Consider the following 17,552-nt stretch of genomic DNA (forward strand, 5'->3'; position numbering starts at 1 on the left):
TTAGAGCCAAGGACGCAAAAGCGGAAGTTCTGTGAGTATTTGCTGGACTACAACTCCCATGGATCCTTTGCCATTGGCCATGCTCGTGGGACTTGGAATCTAGCAACGGCTAGGGGAGGGATGGAGAATGTGTGCCCCACCAGGTTTTTCTGAGAGAGAGAGAGAGGGAGAGAGAGAGAGAGAGAGAGAAATATAGATATATCTATAGCAATTTCCCCCCCCAGTAGTGATGTATGGAAGTGAGAGCTGGACCGTAAAAAAGGCTGATCGCGGAAGAATTGATGCTTTTGAATTATGGTGCTGGAGGAGACTCTTGAGAGTCCCATGGACTGGAAGAAGTTCGAAACTATCCATTCTGAAGGAAATCAGCCCTGAGTGCTCACTGGAAGGACAGATCCTGAAGCTGAGGCTCCAATACTTTGGCCACCTCATGAGAAGAGAAGACTCCTTGGAAAAGACCCTGATGTTGGGAAAGATGGAGGGCACAAGGAGAAGGGGACGACAGAGGACGAGATGGTTGGACAGTGTTCTCGAAGCTCCCAGCATGAGTTTGACCAAACTGCGGGAGGCAGCGGAAGACAGGAGTGCCTGGCGTGCTCTGGTCCATGGGGTCACGAAGAGTCGGACACGACTAAACGACTAAACAACAACAATGTAGCAATTTATTCAACGTGTCACTCTATACCAGGCATCCCCAAACTCGGCCCTCCAGATGTTTTTGGCCTACAACTCCCATCATCCCATCAAAGGCTGAGTTTGGGGATCCCTGCTCTATACTTTTACTATCTCTGCAGGTTCTCCCTTTCAGGAATGCTTATTGGGCAAAAGCAGAAGCAGAAGGCGGGACTCCTAAATCATGTGCCTTTGACTCTTCTCGTCTTTTATTGGCTCCCAGCGCAGTGAACCCACCCTTCCCGTGGAGAGCAGTGATACGATTGGGTGATCTGAAAAGAAGGGCGGGATCTGAGAGGGAGGGAGGGGAATTCAACCTGTAGCAAAGAAGGAGGCGGTCCTTCTCCTTAGCAACGGGAATGTTGAGGCTGTCGCTAAGGAGGATGCCAAGTGATGCTTTGCAGAGAAGGGCGCGCATGGCGGAGGCTGGAGCTTTGCGGGTGCGGGGCAGTGGAGTCACCTTCAGGTGCTGGGAGAGGGACGGGCGATTCTGGGAAGGCTATCTTTTATTTATTGTATGTTTTATTTATGTATTTAATTAAATAAATAGGAGAAATGGAGGCGGGTATGTTTTGTTTTCTTATGTATATTTACTGCATTTGCCAAAAAAAAGGCTCTCAGGATGTATTACAAATCAGCTCCTGGGTCTGTTTTTGGCCCTCAGTCTTAAAAAGTCATGACACATGAGGAAAATAGGAATAGGAGGGCAGAGGGGAAAGCAAACTCAAACACATGCCCTTAAGTTCTCAAAATTACAAGCAAAGACGACACCCCCCCCTTTAAAAAAAAAAAGCTGGGACTTGATTTAGGGAGGAGGATACATTATCCCAATTTGAGGTTTTAAATGTAAGGGGAATTTCTGGGAATTGACCTCTCAGCTCCATTCTTTCTGTTCCTATTTGAGAGTGGAATCCCGTGTATGTCATCTACTTAAAAGTAAATCCCATTCTTTCAGTTCCGATTTGAGATTGGAATCCCGTGTATGTCATCTACTTAGAAGTAAATCCCAGTTGCTGCCAACTAAGTCCTACACAGGGTAGACACATTGAAATTAATAGACCAAAATGAGCCGTTTCCATTAATTTCACTGGGTCTAATCAGAGTAGGACTAACACTGGCTACAACCTACAGAGTACACCAAGGCTTGTGATGCAGTCCTGTGTATGTCTACTCAGAATTTAAATTGGGATGGTCTAAATACGGATATCCAGGGCCAGATTTAAGGTGCTTATGTTGTCATTTAAAGCTATAAATGAACTAGGTCCAAGGTAAATGAAATACCATATCCTCCTGCCACTGTGTTAAAGATCTGTAGGTAAACCCTTTTAGTAGTCCATCGGCTGGGGACTCATGGGCTGGCTTTTTCAGTTGTACCCCATGGAGACGGGGCAAGTATGTGAAGCACTATAAAAACTAATACAAATAGTAGTTTCTTTACGCTTGACAAGAGAATGACAGGAAATGTTGGTGAACTTTGTTGGTGAACAGTGTTTGTTTTCTCTTTTAAAGGAAGGTGCCAAAAGTGTGCCTTAGCAACAGCCAAAGAACCAACACTACACAGAACTTTAGCTTCTCAAGCCTAGGGAGATACCAGGCTCCTGATAAGCAGGGAAGATCATCATCGGTTGAAGGAGAAAATGGTAAGAAGACTGGACTAGGACTCAGGTTCAAATCCCCCACTCAGCCATGAAGGGCATTGGATGAGCATGAGCTCTTAACCTCTTAACCTAACCACAGAGCTGTGCTGAGGACAAACTGAGGTGGGGGTCCATCTCTTGCCAGCCTGCTTTGTAAAAGTCAAGGGGGTGGAGTTTATTCTTCTAGCCTGATAGGAGAGAAGGCCATAGCTCATTGAAAGAGCATCTACCTTGCATGCAGAAAGTCCCAGGTTCAGTTCCCAGTGGCATCTGCTGGTAGGTCTGGGAGAGAGAGCCCTGGAAAGCTGCTGCTAGTCTATAGACAATAGTGAGTTAGATGAACTCAGTTCTTTGCCAATGAAAATTCACAGTCTTCCTTTAACTGTTTTTGGGTCATCATCCCTCAGGGTTTTCCTTGCTAAAGTCCCTCCCCGCCTTGCTTCCACAAATACAGTGGTACCTCGGATTGAAAATGCTTCAGGTTACATACGCTTCAGGTTACAGACTCTGCTAACCCAGAAATAGTGCTTCAGGTTAAGAACTTTGCTTCCGGATGAGAACAGAAATTGTGCTCCAGTGGCGCGGCAGCAGCAGGAGGCCCCATTAGCTAAAGTGGTGCTTCAGGTTAAGAACAGTTTCAGGTTAAGAACGGACCTCCAGAACTAATTAAGTACTTAACCCGAGGTACCACTGTACTGGGGTTCCCTCAAGCTTGCTGATCTCTCTTGTGCATTGATTATTTTGTTTGGGGCTATGTTAGAGTTCACACTCACTTTTTAATATATTTACTGTACTGTATTTTTAAATATTTTTATTAAATTCTTAACAATACATCATATATCAAAAATAGGAGCTGGGGAAAACTTATTTGGGAATTCCCTAGTAGTAACATACACCATATTTGTTGTTAAGCCAGTGTAGCTTATAAAAAAATTAAAAAGAATATGAGAAACTAATCAAACTAATAATATTATATACTAAATCACGATACACATAGAAAATGAAACCAAACCAAACCATAGTGTAAAATTTTAAAATAAAAAAATGCTTTGAGATGGATTGAAGTAACAAAAATAATGAAACCTTAATTCAGAATATTTACATAACTATAGCACCACCTAGAGGTATAAGAGATGTTATTTTTTCCATAGGTGAGCCTAGTTCACCAAAGAAGCAGAAGTTAGGAATGTTATGTCAACCACACAATATGAAGAGCTGATGCCAGAAGATTACCATGTTCGACTACAGTCATAAAATCTATAAAGTTAACCCAGATTGCAGTGATTTTTTTTATTTGTCCTCATGCAAGTCTTGAATTATTTGTCAATTTTTGTAATAGTGCAATCTGCCATACCTCTTTAAACCAATTTGTAACCTGCTCACCTCTGATGTAATGATGCAACAAAACATCTATGAAATTAACATGTAGTCTCACACATATTCCTTTACAAGCAAAACTGTGATCAAAAATTATTTCCCCTCTCACATTGTTGAATAAAAATGGGTAAAATTAACTACAAACCTTAGTTAATGAATGCCAGTTAACCACAGTTAGTAAACCATAGTTAAGCCATTGGGTTTGGACAATAATTTTTAACTGTGGTTAACTAAACCGTGTTTTATAAACCATGGCTTAGGTGTTATGCAAACCAGGTGTTTTGGGGCAGTGTCAGGTTTGCTCTGCTGACCGTTTCTTGGTTGTTGCTTCTTCTAAATAAATGGTTTTTCCTTCCACCTAGGCAGTTACTCATCTCACCGCAAGGAGGAGATCCCCAGCATTGACAACTTGGAAGAAAGCTTGCGGAAGCTTCAGCTCCAAGTGGATAGCTTGGCTTCCAGTCTCCGCTCACACCCAAATCACGAACGCACCGTTGACCTGCACCCTGCAGCTGACTCAGGTCCTTTCAGTTCCAGGTGGCCAGCGGCTCCTGCTGGGAGCTATATGGAGTCAGGCGTTGGAGGCCCAGCCAAGACCCCGGTGGAAATGGAGTGGTTCCTGAAGCCAAAACACTTGCTCAAATCCTTAGGAGAGTATTCAGCCCTGACGAGCCTGGGCCTTCCAACCTTTACCACGTCCCCAGTGAACCGGCTGGCAGGGCTGCTGGGGAGCGAGATTGCAAGTCAAAACTCTTTGCACCCCTCAGCGGATTTCGCTTTCCCTTTGAAACTCGGTGCCCCTCATGTGATCGGTGTCAAGTCTTTGTTGCCTCCGAAGACCCCAGTTAGAACATCCTTGCTGAAAAGGACCTCTTCCTCCCTCGACAGAGGCCGTTCGCTCAGTCTCGGTTCCTCTGGGAGCAACCGTGAGTGTTCGCTCTCGCCTGCCAACAAACGCACCCGCTGGCTCCGATCTCGATCTCAGTCTCCAAAGCCCGCCTGGAGACCCAACTCGGCCAAGGCGAATGCCTGTGCGCAGCCCCCGCCTCAGCTTGGCAAGTCCGGGGAAAATGGTAGCAAAAGTGGGTCAAGTAGGCGGTCACGGTCAAGGATATACAGGCCAGGGACATTAGCCTCCAGATCCTGGATTCCCAGCAAGGCAATCGAGAGGGGAGCTTGGAGCAATCCTTGGACTCCTTACAGCTTGCCATCTGCTGCCATTTCCTCACCCACAGCCCAGGAGCTCAATGAACGGTAAGTGAAAACCTTTTCCATGACGCCCAGTCGGCGTCACCCCTCAACAATTCTCCATTCTGCTCTTGTGATAGTCTAGATCATGATGCTCTAAAGGAAGGATGAGGAAACATGTGGCCATCCAGGTATTGTTGGACTACAATTCCCATCATCCCTTACTGTGGCCCGTCCTGGCTGATGGTAGCAGCAGTCAGCATCTGCAGTCAGCCTGCCTTAGGCCCTCAATACCTTAAGGGCCGCCTCTCTGCATACAAACTGACCCGGACTCTGTGCTTGTCATCCGAGGCCCATCTCTATGTCCCCGCTCCCTGAGAGGTTCAGAGGGTGAATTATCTAGCTATATAACCAGGGCTGGGGAACCTTTTTCAGTTCGAGGGCTGCATTCCCTTCTGGGCAAGTTTCTGGGGGCCACATGGCAGTTCTAGGTGGGGCCAGTGGCAAAAGTGGGTGGAGCAATGTATGCCAATGTTACCTTCATACCGCAGGCTGATTTCTAAACATACACACTCACTCTATTCCAGGCATGGCCAAACTCGGCCTGCCAGATATTTTTGAGACTACAATTCCCATCATCCCTGACCACTGGTCCTGCTAGCTAGGGATGATGGGAGTTGTAGTTCTAAAACATCTGGAGGGCCAAGTTTGGCTATGCCTACATTCTCTATCCATATAAACAAGAGGCATTATCAGAGTTCACAGACACATTCCAGCTAGGCAAAAACACCTGGGGTGTGAAGCAAGGCCAGTGATAGTCCCAAGGGCCAAAGAGAGAGATCCCTAGAGAGCCATGATGAAAGGAAAGTCCCCTGGGGAATTCCTTGATTTGTGAAATACTCGCGTCTTTTCAACCCTGCGGACAGCATAGCAAATAGGTTGTTAGGCCTGAAAACATTTGACTAACCCCCAGCAGCCCATATCCTCCCAACATTTCTCCAGTGAAAATAGGGACATCCTAAGGAAAAGTGGGACATTCCAGGAAACTGAGACAGCTTCTCTAAATCAGCGATGTCCCTGGAAAATAGGGACACTTGGAGGGTCTGGCAACCCCAAGAAAAACCACTAGCTTGCAGTAGTCATTTATCGTCCACAAGAAACAAACAATTCACCCTGCAAAATATCTCCGCCTCACTGCTTTTAGGAGATGGCTTTGAAAGCAGGCTTGAAAAGAGTCACTCGCCTGGCAAATCTGTGCCAAATGCTTTCAAGGCTGCTTGGAGGGAGGCCTTGCAGAAACCATAACAAGGCCTCACTGGCTCCACAGGTTCCTGCAGACTATTGCTGAAGGTGATGTCGGCAGAGCCCTGGTTGAGATGTCTCCGTACCAGCGAGAGCTGGCTCGCCTCCGGCTTGAGAGTCTGCGTATGGAAGAGGCGTGGTTGTTAGAGCAGAAGAGGCAGCAGGAATTGGAACGGACCCGAGGTCCCAAGCCTAAATGGTAAGTGGGGGTTGTCAAGCTGTGGGGTGGGGCTGTGGGGCTGAGAGCCAGTGTGGTGTAGTGGTTAAGAGCGGTAGTCTCGTAATCTGGGGAACCGGGTTCGTGCCTCCGCTCCTCCACATGCAGCTGCTGGGTGACCTTGGGCCAGTCACACTTCTCTGAAGTCTCTCAGCCCCACTCACCTCACAGAGTGTTTGTTGTGGGGGAGGAAGGGAAAGGAGAATGTTAGCCGCTTTGAGACTCCTTAAAGGGAGTGAAAGGCGGGATATCAAATCCAAACTCTTCTTCTTCTTCTTCTTCTTCTTCTTCTTCTTCTTCTTCTTCTTCTTCTTAGGTGTGGGGAGTCTAAAAGCAGGGAATCTGGCAGGTAGATCACTGGGCAGCAGCTATTGGTTTGCTCTCTGCTGCAATTGCTGTGGAGGACAGTTTTATTGTGGCTTCCTGTTTTGCAGGAAAGCAACTTGGAGCTATAAAGGTTCTAACTGGTTCTTCATTTCAGAACAACTTATTTTTTGGGTATTGACTGAGGTTCATTGTTATAGCTACCATACAGATTGCAATGTATTTGTTTTGGTCACTACAGTATGCATTTGGACACCACTTAAGATATTGTAACCGAAATTGTGTGTGATGGTTCCTGAGAAGCAGGTTTTCTTCTATGCTTGGATACAATTGGGTGCCATTTTGAATTAAGACAGCGGACTGAACTTTTCAAAACTCCACTGATTTACTCATTTGAACCTCTGTTTTCAAAACTGCACTGATTCTTTGGTTTCTTAGAATTCCTAGGCGATGGCTGGCGTAAGTCACATAAAGCCTAGCAGCATCTAAGTCAGGTTTTGCCTTTGATGAATTGTAAGGCCACCCAAGAGGCAGGCAGAGAAATCTGAGGGAGATTTTGGAGCCACGAGCCACCATTTCCCATGTCCAGTTTATGCTATCCTTATTTACTTTCATAGCTAATTGCCCCCGTTCTTTCTCTTGTCTGAATTAGAGAGATTAGATGCGTATGATGATGGAGTGAGAATATAAGCATAGATTGATTAATTTTTGAAGAACCCATGAGACGTGTAGCCAGAGCCTCTGCGATCCCTTCCATTTTTCTCTTTCCGTGGTGGATAATGGGTTGCTCCTCCCACTTGCTTCATAGGCGGGGCTATGCAAATGAGGAGCCTTTTTCATTTCTGGTCCTCCCTACATCAAAGTACCAGGCCTTTCCTGGAACTTCAGTTCTGTGGGTTTATTGTTCCAACTGTTGTGGCTTCGACTTGTGTGGCTTACTTTGACACCCGACGGGTATAATGATCTGGGTTTCCTTTCCATGCCTCTCACCTGCATGGTTGCCTCCCTGACCATCAGCCAGACTCTGAGACTTTGCCTCACTTTGTGATCAGACTAAGTGACTCAATTCTCTCCCCTCCCCCCCCACGCCACCCCTGTCTCAAGGTACGAGATGCGGAACTCTCAGTTCCACTACGAAGCCCGCAAGAATAACGAACTGTTGAGAAACAGCCAGGATGTACAGTCCATCTATGACTACAGGCACGAACTGGCAACAGCCTCCAAAGAGTTCCAGCAGCAGCCCTGCTCCAACCACCTGGAGTCCCATGGATGAAGATCAGTCTTCATAAACCTGCATTGTTGGGTGAGGATCTTGATTCTCTCTTCCTTGTCACTGGTGGAGGTCCAGCGGTGAGTGGGCAAGTCAACCTTCCCCAAACTGGTGCCCTCCAGGTGCCTTGGACCAATGAAGTGTCTTCCAGAAGTTGAGGACTACAACTCCCATCAGCCCCAGACAACATAGTCCACAGTTAGGGAGGATGGGCATTGCAGTCTGTAGCTCCTGGAGGGGACTGTGTTGAATGGTGCAGTTTTGGATTATAGTTCCCATCATCCCTGACCATTGGCCATGCTGGCTGGTGGGAGTCCAAAATATTTAGAGGCCCACCAGTTGGGATAGGCAAACAAAATTAATCTTTGGGGGAACCAGCTAATGCCTTGGCCTGACCTCAGCAACCACACCCACTTTGGCGGGATGACCAATTTTTGATTAAAAGCAGCAGGTTGAGGTCAAGCACAAATGATTTTGGATTGCGCAAAGCTACATTTTTGTGCAGCAAAGCGGTTAGTGTTTATGTAGCCTTGGTTATGAGGGTGATACCAGGAGAGTCACACTCTGCATCGACTCTGCATCAACGGGCCAGACCCATCGAGCCTCTCCTCCCCTTCCCTGTCACTTGGGGGCAGCCATGCCATCAGGCTGCCTCCGTGGGAGAGATAGGAAGCAGAAGGCTCATTTCATCAGCTTTCATGGAGCTCCTTCTATACCAGGCACCTCCTGCCCCTGAACTGTACAGACTGGTCAGTATGGGAACAACTTGACTACTGCTGGATAGCTCAGTTGGTTGGAGCATGGTGCCGAGAACACCAAGGTCACAGGTTTGATCCCCACATGGGACAGCTGCATTTCTGGGGATTGGGCTAGTTCATGGGTAGGCAAACTAAGGCCTGGGGACCGGATCCGGCCCATTCGCCTTCTAAATCTAACCCGCGGACGGTCCGGGAGTCAGTGTGTTTTTATATTAGTAGAATGTGTCCTTTTATTTAAAATGCATCTCTGGGTTATTTGTGGGGCATAGGAATTCGTTCACCCCCCCCCCCCAATTTAGTCCAGCCCCCCCAAGGTCTGAGGGACAGTGGACCGGCCCCCTGCTGAAAAAGTTTGCTGATCCCTTGGCTAGATGATCCCCAGGGTCCCTTCCAACTCTACAATTCTATGAGAACTGTTCAGAAATGGTTGCCAGAGCTTTTCATTTTCATTTTCCTCCTCCCTTCTTGTCCCTTTCCCCTTCTATGTTGAGGTGTATGTGTGTGTGTGTTTATTAAGCTTGTAAGCCTGCAGGTAATGACTGCCTTGTTTTGATTGTATGCAATTGCTCTGGGAGCCTTTTTGGCTGAAGAGCGGGGTACAGTTTCTCCAGATAAATAAACAAATGAGCAAGCCAGCGTTTAATGTGCCTTTTGAGGCCACCCACCAAGGTGTCTTTGTAGCAGCACTGTGCAAGTCAATTATTTTCAGGGCTAACAGGTCAGCCGAGTTTCATCCAAAGTTGAGATTTCTGGTTGAATAATTGTGGTTGTTCCCTTTCCACCTCACATTTGTTGAGTTGAGAAGCCAGTCCTCCATTTCACTGGGATTTCACACGCATTGATCTCATCCTGAACCACTGGAAAGGCGACTTGGATGACGAACCTTCCAGCCCAAAAGAGTGCAAACAAAATAATGACCTGAAATAGTCTGACCAGTTGTCTTATATTTTATACCCATTCCACTGAGAAGCCGGTGGAGGAGGATGGTCAGGAGAGAAACAGGTACCCACAGCCCCTTACTAGGCAAGTAGTAACGCCACAGAACAGGGGAATGGGCAAATCACTCATTAGATGAATGACTGAGCAGATAGGATAGCCCAGCTGTCCAGCCTCTGTCTGAGCACACTGAAGAAGAAGGCTGAAAGCAGAAGCTTTATAGGACTATTGGAACTACTGGTACTTCATATCACCTGATCCCTGTTAAATATCTACAAGAACAACTTCTCCACACCCTCAGGTGCTGAGATGGCCAGAGGGGGCCCTTTTGGCAGTTCTGCCCTCAGAGGCTCAGGGGTGTCCGTGGTCTGGGAAAGGGCCTTCTCAGTGGCAGCTCCTAACCTGTGGAACTCCCTCCCCATAGAACATTCATTATACATCTCCTGCCAAATGCTGAAGCTGCACGTGTTTATCCTGGCTTTTGTCACCTGAGGTGTATATTTTTAGGACCCACCTTATTTCTGTGATTGTAAGTTGTTTAAAGTGTTTTTTAATAATGTGTTTTAATGCTTTAACCTGCCCTGGGACCATAGACAAAGGATGGGTAATAAATACAGTCATACCTCATGTTACGTTTTGCTTCATGTTACGTTTTTTCAGGTTGCGTACCGTGGCGACCCGGAAGAACCGGAAAGGGTTACTTATGGGTTTTGCTGCTCACGCATGCACAGTAGCACTAAATCGCTCTTTGCGCATGCGCACACGCCGCGCACCTGCGCAGATACGGCACTTCAGGTTGCGGGCTTTTCATGTTGCGAACAGGCCTTTGGAACGGATCCCGTTTGCAACCAGAGGTACCACTGTACCCAAATCATAATCGTAATAATTCAGTACCTGCAATACCACCCTGTGGCCACCTGCAGTGGTGGCACTAGAGTGCAGCAATTTATTCATCTGGGATTTTACTGTAATCTGGGCTGGCCCTGTTCTGTCTCCTTGCCCCTGTCTGCCACCATCCAAGAGCCCTGGACTAATCATTTTTCATGGACCATGCTATTCCAAAATATATTTACCCTAAGAGTCAAACACTGGATTTGAAAGCTAGAGTGGGGGGGGGGGACACACCAGCAGGCACTTAGCTTAGGTCCCAATTGTAAATTCCTTCCAAATCAAACAGATCATTTGTTCTCTTGTTTAATTCACTGACTTCCAAAGGGATGCATTATAAGGAGACAGAGAGGCAATCTCTACCACATTAGCAAAACAACACATGGAAGAGTTGTGCAAAAGAGTGAAACGCTTTCCGGCTTACAAGAAAGAATAAGGAAGGGAACATTTTTGATGCAGGGAAAATCCAGGTCATCCTCTCCAAAGAGTTCTTGTGGAATACATGCTATGAGGGTTTACATCTGCCTGGGAGGCCTGACATCTTCTTATCCATCCCGTGGCCAGAATGGAAATTGATCCCGCAAATACTATCAGGCATTCGCTGTTGCTGCTGCTTTCAGTCCGAAAATTGTATGAAATTGATTACATTTCCCCCTATTTGCATTGTGTTTCCATTGCACTGAAATGAACAGAGCGGGATAAAGTAACGGCAACATAACCTATGTAATGATTAATTACGTGAATTAGGGAAGTTGCGGGATTTCGGCACAGCAGACAGCAAGATGAATGATGTAGAGTTTGGAGGAAGGCCAACTGCAGCAGAAGGAAAACAGTGCTGCTTGCAATGAATACAGGGCGGAATGGAAAACGATGCCTTCTCCCATCCTTAATTAACTCTGGCCTTAACTAGGTCCCCGTGGAATCCATTTTTATCTTCCTCGCACCTCTACACTGCGTGCCTCTGACTGAATTGCAGCTGTATCAGTTAAGGAGCACATCATATAGCAAGTGTTGGCTTATATGGGGATGGGTGTCCTGTGACATTCTTATATGGGGATGGGTGTCCTGTGACATTCTTCCCCAGCTACAGCACATACTAAAACACAAATAAATAGAATACAGTAAGGAAAGAGGAATTCTGAGTCCCAGTCTTTTTTTTTTTTTTTTTTTGGCTCATCCCCACAGCGGAATCTCATCTTCCTGGTGGAGCCCTTTTTCTGAACACCAAACCGGAGCTTGGGATCTTGTAGGCAAGATGGCTGTCAGGGGGAGGGAGCCAGAGTGCTTCAGGGGGGGCTTGAGCAGGCTTGGAAGGGTGACCACCTCGTACGGGTTCCTCCGGCCTTCCTCCTTGTCCAGTCTTTCCCTCTGCTCTGCAGAGGTGCTCCTCGAGTCTCTTAACACTCACGCTCTCTGTCTGTGCCTGTAGCTTCCCACTGCCGAAGCTGGAAACAGGGCATAAAGCGCAGGAGGTTAGTTCTGGCAGTCAATGAACATGCAAAACAGCTATTCGGCCTTTCGCCTGGGGCGAGCAAAAGGGACAGGCAGGCGATTAGGCCCAAAACCTTTTGTAAAATGAAAAAAGAAAGGTAGTTGTTTGGCTCTCCTGGCCTACAGGGGTAGGCAACCTGTAGCCCTCCATATGTTAAGCTACAACTCCCATGGTCCCTGACATCTGTCATGCTGACAGGCGGAACTGTCACTGCCACGTAATACGTTTTCCACTTTTGTAAGAAAGCAATCTTTTAGTGTGGCAGCACCCACACTCTGGAACTCCCTACTTATTGACGCCAAGCTGGCACATCCCTTGTCCTCTTTTCAGTGCCTGCCCAGAACGTTTTTGCTTAGACCAACCTATGCAGACTATGTAGAATACGGATGTACTCTTTAATCTGTTTTTAGCTCATTGCTGATTCTATCTTTTGCTTTATGGTTTTCAGGGCCTGCTTGGCAGTGGCGCCCTCCCTGTCGATGTCACAGAGATAAAGAACTACAGAACTTTTAGAAGACATCCGAAGGCAGCCATGTACCAGGAAGTTTTTAATGCTTGACATGTTATTACATTTTATTATATATGCTGGAAGCCTCCCAGAGCGGCTGGGGAAACCCAGCCAGATGAGTGGGGTATAAATAATAAAACTATTATTATTATTTTACTGATAATTTTATTGTTTTGTTCTCTTTGTGAAACATGTATGTACATCTATACCTATGTATGTGTGTAACAAAGTATAGTAAAGGTAAAGGTAAAGTGACCCCTGACCATTAGGTCCAGTCGCAGACGACTCGGGTTGCGGCGCTCATCTTGCTTTATTGGCCGAGGTAGCCAGCATTTGTCCGCAGACAGCTTCTGAGTCATGTGGCCAGCAAGACTAAATCGCTTCTGGTGAACCAGAGCAGCGCAAGGAAACGCCGTTTACCTTCCCGCCAACATGGTACCTATTTATCTACTTGCACTTTGACGTGCTTTCGAACTGCTAGGTTGGCAGGAGCAGGGACCGAGCAACGGGAGCTCACCCCGTCGCGGGGATTCGAACCGCCAACCTTCTGATCGGCAAGCCCTAGGCTCTGTGGTTTAGACCACAGCACCACCCACATCCCATAACAAAGTATAGTAACAGATGCCAAATAAAATTAAGTAAATGGGGATCTCTAGAGCTAAGCACATAGGAACAGATTTCCATACCAAAATCAAACCTAATATACTGATATCACAAAGTTCCAAGCAAATTGGGGTGTGTGAATTTTACGGGATGAATGAATAAAACGTGACTCCTCAGTCATGGGTGATCAGAGGCATAACTGCCTCCAACAATGGCATCTACAACTGGTAGATGCTGCCAGCCTTCTCCTGCATGGACCCATCTTATCCCCTTCTAAGGCAAGGCCATCCACGTTGGAGGGTGTCACAGTCTCCCCACAGCTTACCCGGCTGCTTGTGGACCATCCGGCACACGCCTTTCCCTTGCTGGTTCCTGTACACAGGCTTGACACACACTTTGTTGGTGCTGCCCTCCGCCAGGTCTGACAGCAGCACGCTGTGGATCTGTGGTGAGACGCTGAGGAGAGTCGAAGAACCAGCCTGCCGCCGGCACCTCACCCGGTAGCCCAGGACGCTGCCGTCGGCAGGCTCCCACGAGGCCTTCACGGTGGTGGGGCTCAAGTCTTCGAAGCGCAGGTGCTTTATCCTGGAGTTCTCTGCTCAGCGAGAAGAAAGAGAGCATAAAGACAGTGCATTTCCATCAGCAAATGTCAACAGAAATAACTGTATGCTATTGGCAGCCAGGTCCCCACAGCTCCGCCCCTTCTCATAAACCACACCCATTTTGCCGTGGGACAAGCAGATCTGTCAATATCAACAGCAACAGCAATAATAATAATAATTAATTTATTTATATCCCACCTGTCTGGCTGGGTTTCCCCAGTCACTCTGGGTGGCTCCCAACAGAATATTAAAAACACAATAAAAATTCAAACATTAAAAACTTCCCTAAACAGGGCTGCCTTCAGATGTCTTCTAAAAGTCAGATAGTTGTTTATTTCCTTGACATCTGATGGGAGGGCATTCCACAGGGTGGGTGCCACTACCGAGAAGGCCCTCTGCCTGGTTCCCTGTAACTTCGCTTCTTGCAGTGAGGGAACCGCCAGAAGGCCCTTGGATCTGGACCTCAGTGTCTGGGCAGAATAATGGGGGTGGAGACGCTCCTTCAGGTATACTGGGCCGAGGCCATTTAGGGCTTTAAAGGTCAGCACCAACACTTTGAATTGTGCTTGGAAACATACTGGGAACCAATGTAGGTCTTTCAGGACTGGTGTTATATGGCCTTGGTGGCCACATATTAAACAGAACACATTGGGCTATTTTGGAAGGGGGAAAATCCACATTTCTTCAGCATCTTGAGACACATTCTCTTTGGTTTGGGGCCTCCGAGCATGTAGAAAATGCACCTGTGCCACCAGTTTAATTCGTCAGCACTACCCTTCCTTCCTTGTCTCCAAATTTTGTCCCTGTGGAGGGCGTGGGTACCGCCTCACCTTCTGCCGTGCATGCCTTGGCCGACAGCGCTTTCTCCTTGCCCGATTTATAAATGGCAGACACAGTCACCAAGTAGGTGGTGTTGGCAGTCAGGTCATCCAAGATGGTGGAGTTGAGGCTCCCATCGACCTCCACCAGCTTGACTGCGTTCCCAGGCAGGGGCCCGTATAGGACCTGATAGGCGGATACGCTGTCCGGAGTAGGGGCCCAGCTGACCCGGATGCTGTGGGGCCTGGAGTCTGAGATGAGGACTCTTGCTGGGCTGATGGGCTCTGTGGAGAGAAGGTAGACAGACTGAAAAGGGGGCACTGTCAGGGAATGGTCTGAAGACAAGGACTGGGGAATGAAGACCAGCTTCTCTCTGATGGAGAGCTGGCCCCCTCCTTGTCCACAGCATGTTCAGAAGCAGAGAGAGAGAGACAGAAGCTGAGCAGCTTAGAGAGGAGTTCCTATTTCCGGTGGTGGGAAATGGCTGACTCCCACAAGACCGGACCCCAGCCATGCCGATAATTCAGGTAAAAAAACAGTTGTAAAGGTACATTACACAAACAAATCTGCACTCAACGGACGAAAGGTTATCTGATTTCTGACATGATTGAGGATTGCAGAGCCAGAGCCAAAGAAGTTTGGAGAGATAAAATCGAGATATGGAAATATGGAAATATTGATGAGGCTGAGATTTGGACATGCTCAAGGTTCAGACTGTGGGAAGTTGTAAAATTAAAAATTACAATTCAGAAGATAATTTGAACTTTTTTATTTTAGTTTTTTTATTTTTATTGGATTATGATTTGATATGTTAATTGGATGCCTTTTATTGGAAAATTAATAAACGTTCTAACAAAAAGAAGAAGAAGAGAGGAGTTACCCAGTTATGAGATAATGACAACAGAACCAGAAGGGAGGGGGCAGCTAGTTGAGACGTCTCTTGAGAGCGTGGGGGACCCCCCCCCAACTCACCACGGATTCAGTGGTCCGAATGTATCATAGAGCAAAGGAGTCAGAGGGAGGGAGGAACTTCCCATTGGAGCCCAAAATGCTGCGGAAGTCGGAAGTCGGATTAGACTAGCCAACTGCCCTCTTTGTGGAGAGCTATGTATTTGTGCTCGCAACATGATGCTGCAATAAAAGAACGTGGGTGGTGCTGTGGGTTAAACCACAGAGCCTAGGACTTGCCGATCAGAAGGTTGGCGGTTCGAATCCCCGCGACGGGGTGAGCTCCCGTTGCTCGGTCCCTGCTCCTGCCAACCTAGCAGTTCGAAAGCACGTCAAAGTGCAAGTAGATAAATAGGTATCGCTCCGGCGGGAAGGTAAACGGTGTTTTCGTGCGCTGCTCTGGTTCGCCAGAAGCGGCTTAGTCATGCTGGCCACATGACTTGGAAGCTATACGCCGGCTCCCTCAGCCAATAAAGCGAGATGAGCACCGCAACCCTAGAGTCGGTCACAACTGGACCTAATGGTGAGGGGTCCCTTTACTTTTTTAAAACATATCAACTGCTCGTTAGTTCTGATCTGCGAAGTTATTGAAGGGAGGGGAGGACTCTCCATGCCTGACAGGCACAGACAGATCTGGTGCAAGGCAACTTCTGACACACTCCCTCAGTTAAGATGGTAGCAGGGCAATCATGGCCATATCTGTAGTATCAATTGAATAAGATTTTATTCCGAACAACAAAAACAACAACAACAACAACAACAACAGAAGGAGGGTTCAAACCTCGGCCACTCCCTGCCTATTGTTCTTGGCATCTGTCTTTTCTCGAGAGACAATGGAGTGCGCCTCCGGGGGTGAAGTCAAACCTGCATTAGTGACCCAGCAGGGCGCAAGTCTGGGCAGTGTAAGGGGCTCCCGGGCTGCCCAGAAAACAAGCCTTTCCCCTCAGCCTCAGTGATGTAGACCAAAGGAAAACAGAGTAATACGTTTGGCACCTGCTTGGCTGGAATGAGGTATACACTCTGGGTGGAATGGGGAGGCCCGGCCAGATGGGCAAGGTATAAGTAATAAATTATTATTATTATTATTATTATTATTATTATTATTATTACAGTGGTACCTCGGGTTACATACGCTTCAGGTTACATACACTTCAGGTTACAGACTCTGCTAACCCAGAAATATTACCTCAGGTTAAGAACTTTGCTTCAGGATGAGAACAGAAATCATGCAGCAGCAGCGGGAGGCCCCATTAGCTAAAGTGGTGCTTCAGGTTAAGAACAGTTTCAGGTTAAGTACGGACCTCCGGAACAAATTACCGGTAAGTACTTAACCCGAGGTACCACTGTATTATACAAGGCACCATCCAACCATCTTAGGGACTCCACTCTGGATTTGTGTAAGGTTTACTCCTTAGCCTTTTCTTCTCCCAAAGATATCCCGCAAGGCAGTGGAGGTTTAGAACCTGAGTCTTCCTTCTCTCAGATGGGCTCCCTTCCCAGGTTGATGAGCCCCATCTGCCCTTCACTTCCCTCTACAGCAGCCTTTCTCAACCTGTGGGTCCCCAGATGTTCTTGAACTACAACTCCCATCACCCCTAGCTAGCAAGGCCAGAGCTCAGGGATGATGGGAGTTGTAGTCCAACAACATCTGGGGGACCCGCACGTTGAGAACCGCTGCTCTACAGCATGTGCAGAAAACGCCTTCTTGACCGTTGGACCCACTATTGGTCTTGTTTGCTCAATCCCCCAGAGTCTGTCTTCTCAGACAGTCGAGATCTCTAACTCACCAAGCCTTGGGTTTGAGACCCATAGGGTGCCCTCATCTGGTTTAGCCAGCCAGTCAAAGCCATTTCCAGGGTGTGGCCACTGCTGCATGCTGACAGCTTCTAGGAGCGAAGAATTCAGGGAATCTATGACAGCGTAGAATATGAACCTGCAGCAAGGACTCCTGATATTGGGGTTCCTGTGACAACTTTTCAGCAGTTGCCTTCTTGGTAGTGGCGCCTTCCCT

The 17,552-nt window shown here is 47.4% G+C and overlaps 3 protein-coding genes across 5 annotated transcripts in view; 2 read left to right on the forward strand and 1 right to left on the reverse strand.

Moving 5' to 3' along the window:
* FNDC10 (fibronectin type III domain containing 10) overlaps positions 1 to 17,552 on the forward strand; it is a 243,253-nt gene that overhangs the window by 188,165 nt on the left and 37,536 nt on the right. The gene's annotated exons all lie outside the window — the stretch shown is intronic.
* On the forward strand, positions 821 to 12,732 carry LOC307222038 (uncharacterized protein). Of its 3 annotated transcripts, none has more exons than XM_079987056.1 (6): positions 823 to 1,112; positions 2,182 to 2,312; positions 4,049 to 4,940; positions 6,202 to 6,375; positions 7,822 to 8,020; positions 12,510 to 12,732. In XM_079987056.1, exons 1-5 carry the CDS (start codon positions 1,066 to 1,068, stop codon positions 7,988 to 7,990), a joined length of 1,413 nt encoding a protein of 470 aa, XP_079843182.1. In that variant the 5' UTR covers positions 823 to 1,065; the 3' UTR covers positions 7,991 to 8,020; positions 12,510 to 12,732. The 3 variants fall into 3 exon arrangements, with proteins under 3 accessions (XP_079843183.1, XP_079843182.1, XP_079843181.1); XM_079987055.1 differs by having other exon boundaries at positions 824 to 1,138; XM_079987057.1 differs by lacking the exon at positions 2,182 to 2,312 and having other exon boundaries at positions 821 to 1,138.
* Positions 10,860 to 17,552, reverse strand: part of VWA1 (von Willebrand factor A domain containing 1) — a 40,567-nt gene continuing 33,874 nt past the window's right edge. The window contains exons 4-6 of the mRNA XM_079987051.1: positions 14,605 to 14,877; positions 13,498 to 13,767; positions 10,860 to 12,014 (exon numbers count right to left, since the gene is read on the reverse strand). Coding sequence (XP_079843177.1) covers positions 11,974 to 12,014; positions 13,498 to 13,767; positions 14,605 to 14,877 — 584 coding nt within the window. The 3' untranslated portion in view covers positions 10,860 to 11,973. The remainder of the gene's footprint in view (positions 12,015 to 13,497; positions 13,768 to 14,604; positions 14,878 to 17,552) is intronic.

The sequence above is a fragment of the Podarcis cretensis genome (genome assembly GCF_951804945.1).
Source record: "Podarcis cretensis genome assembly, chromosome: 8".
Classification (NCBI taxonomy): domain Eukaryota; kingdom Metazoa; phylum Chordata; class Lepidosauria; order Squamata; family Lacertidae; genus Podarcis; species Podarcis cretensis.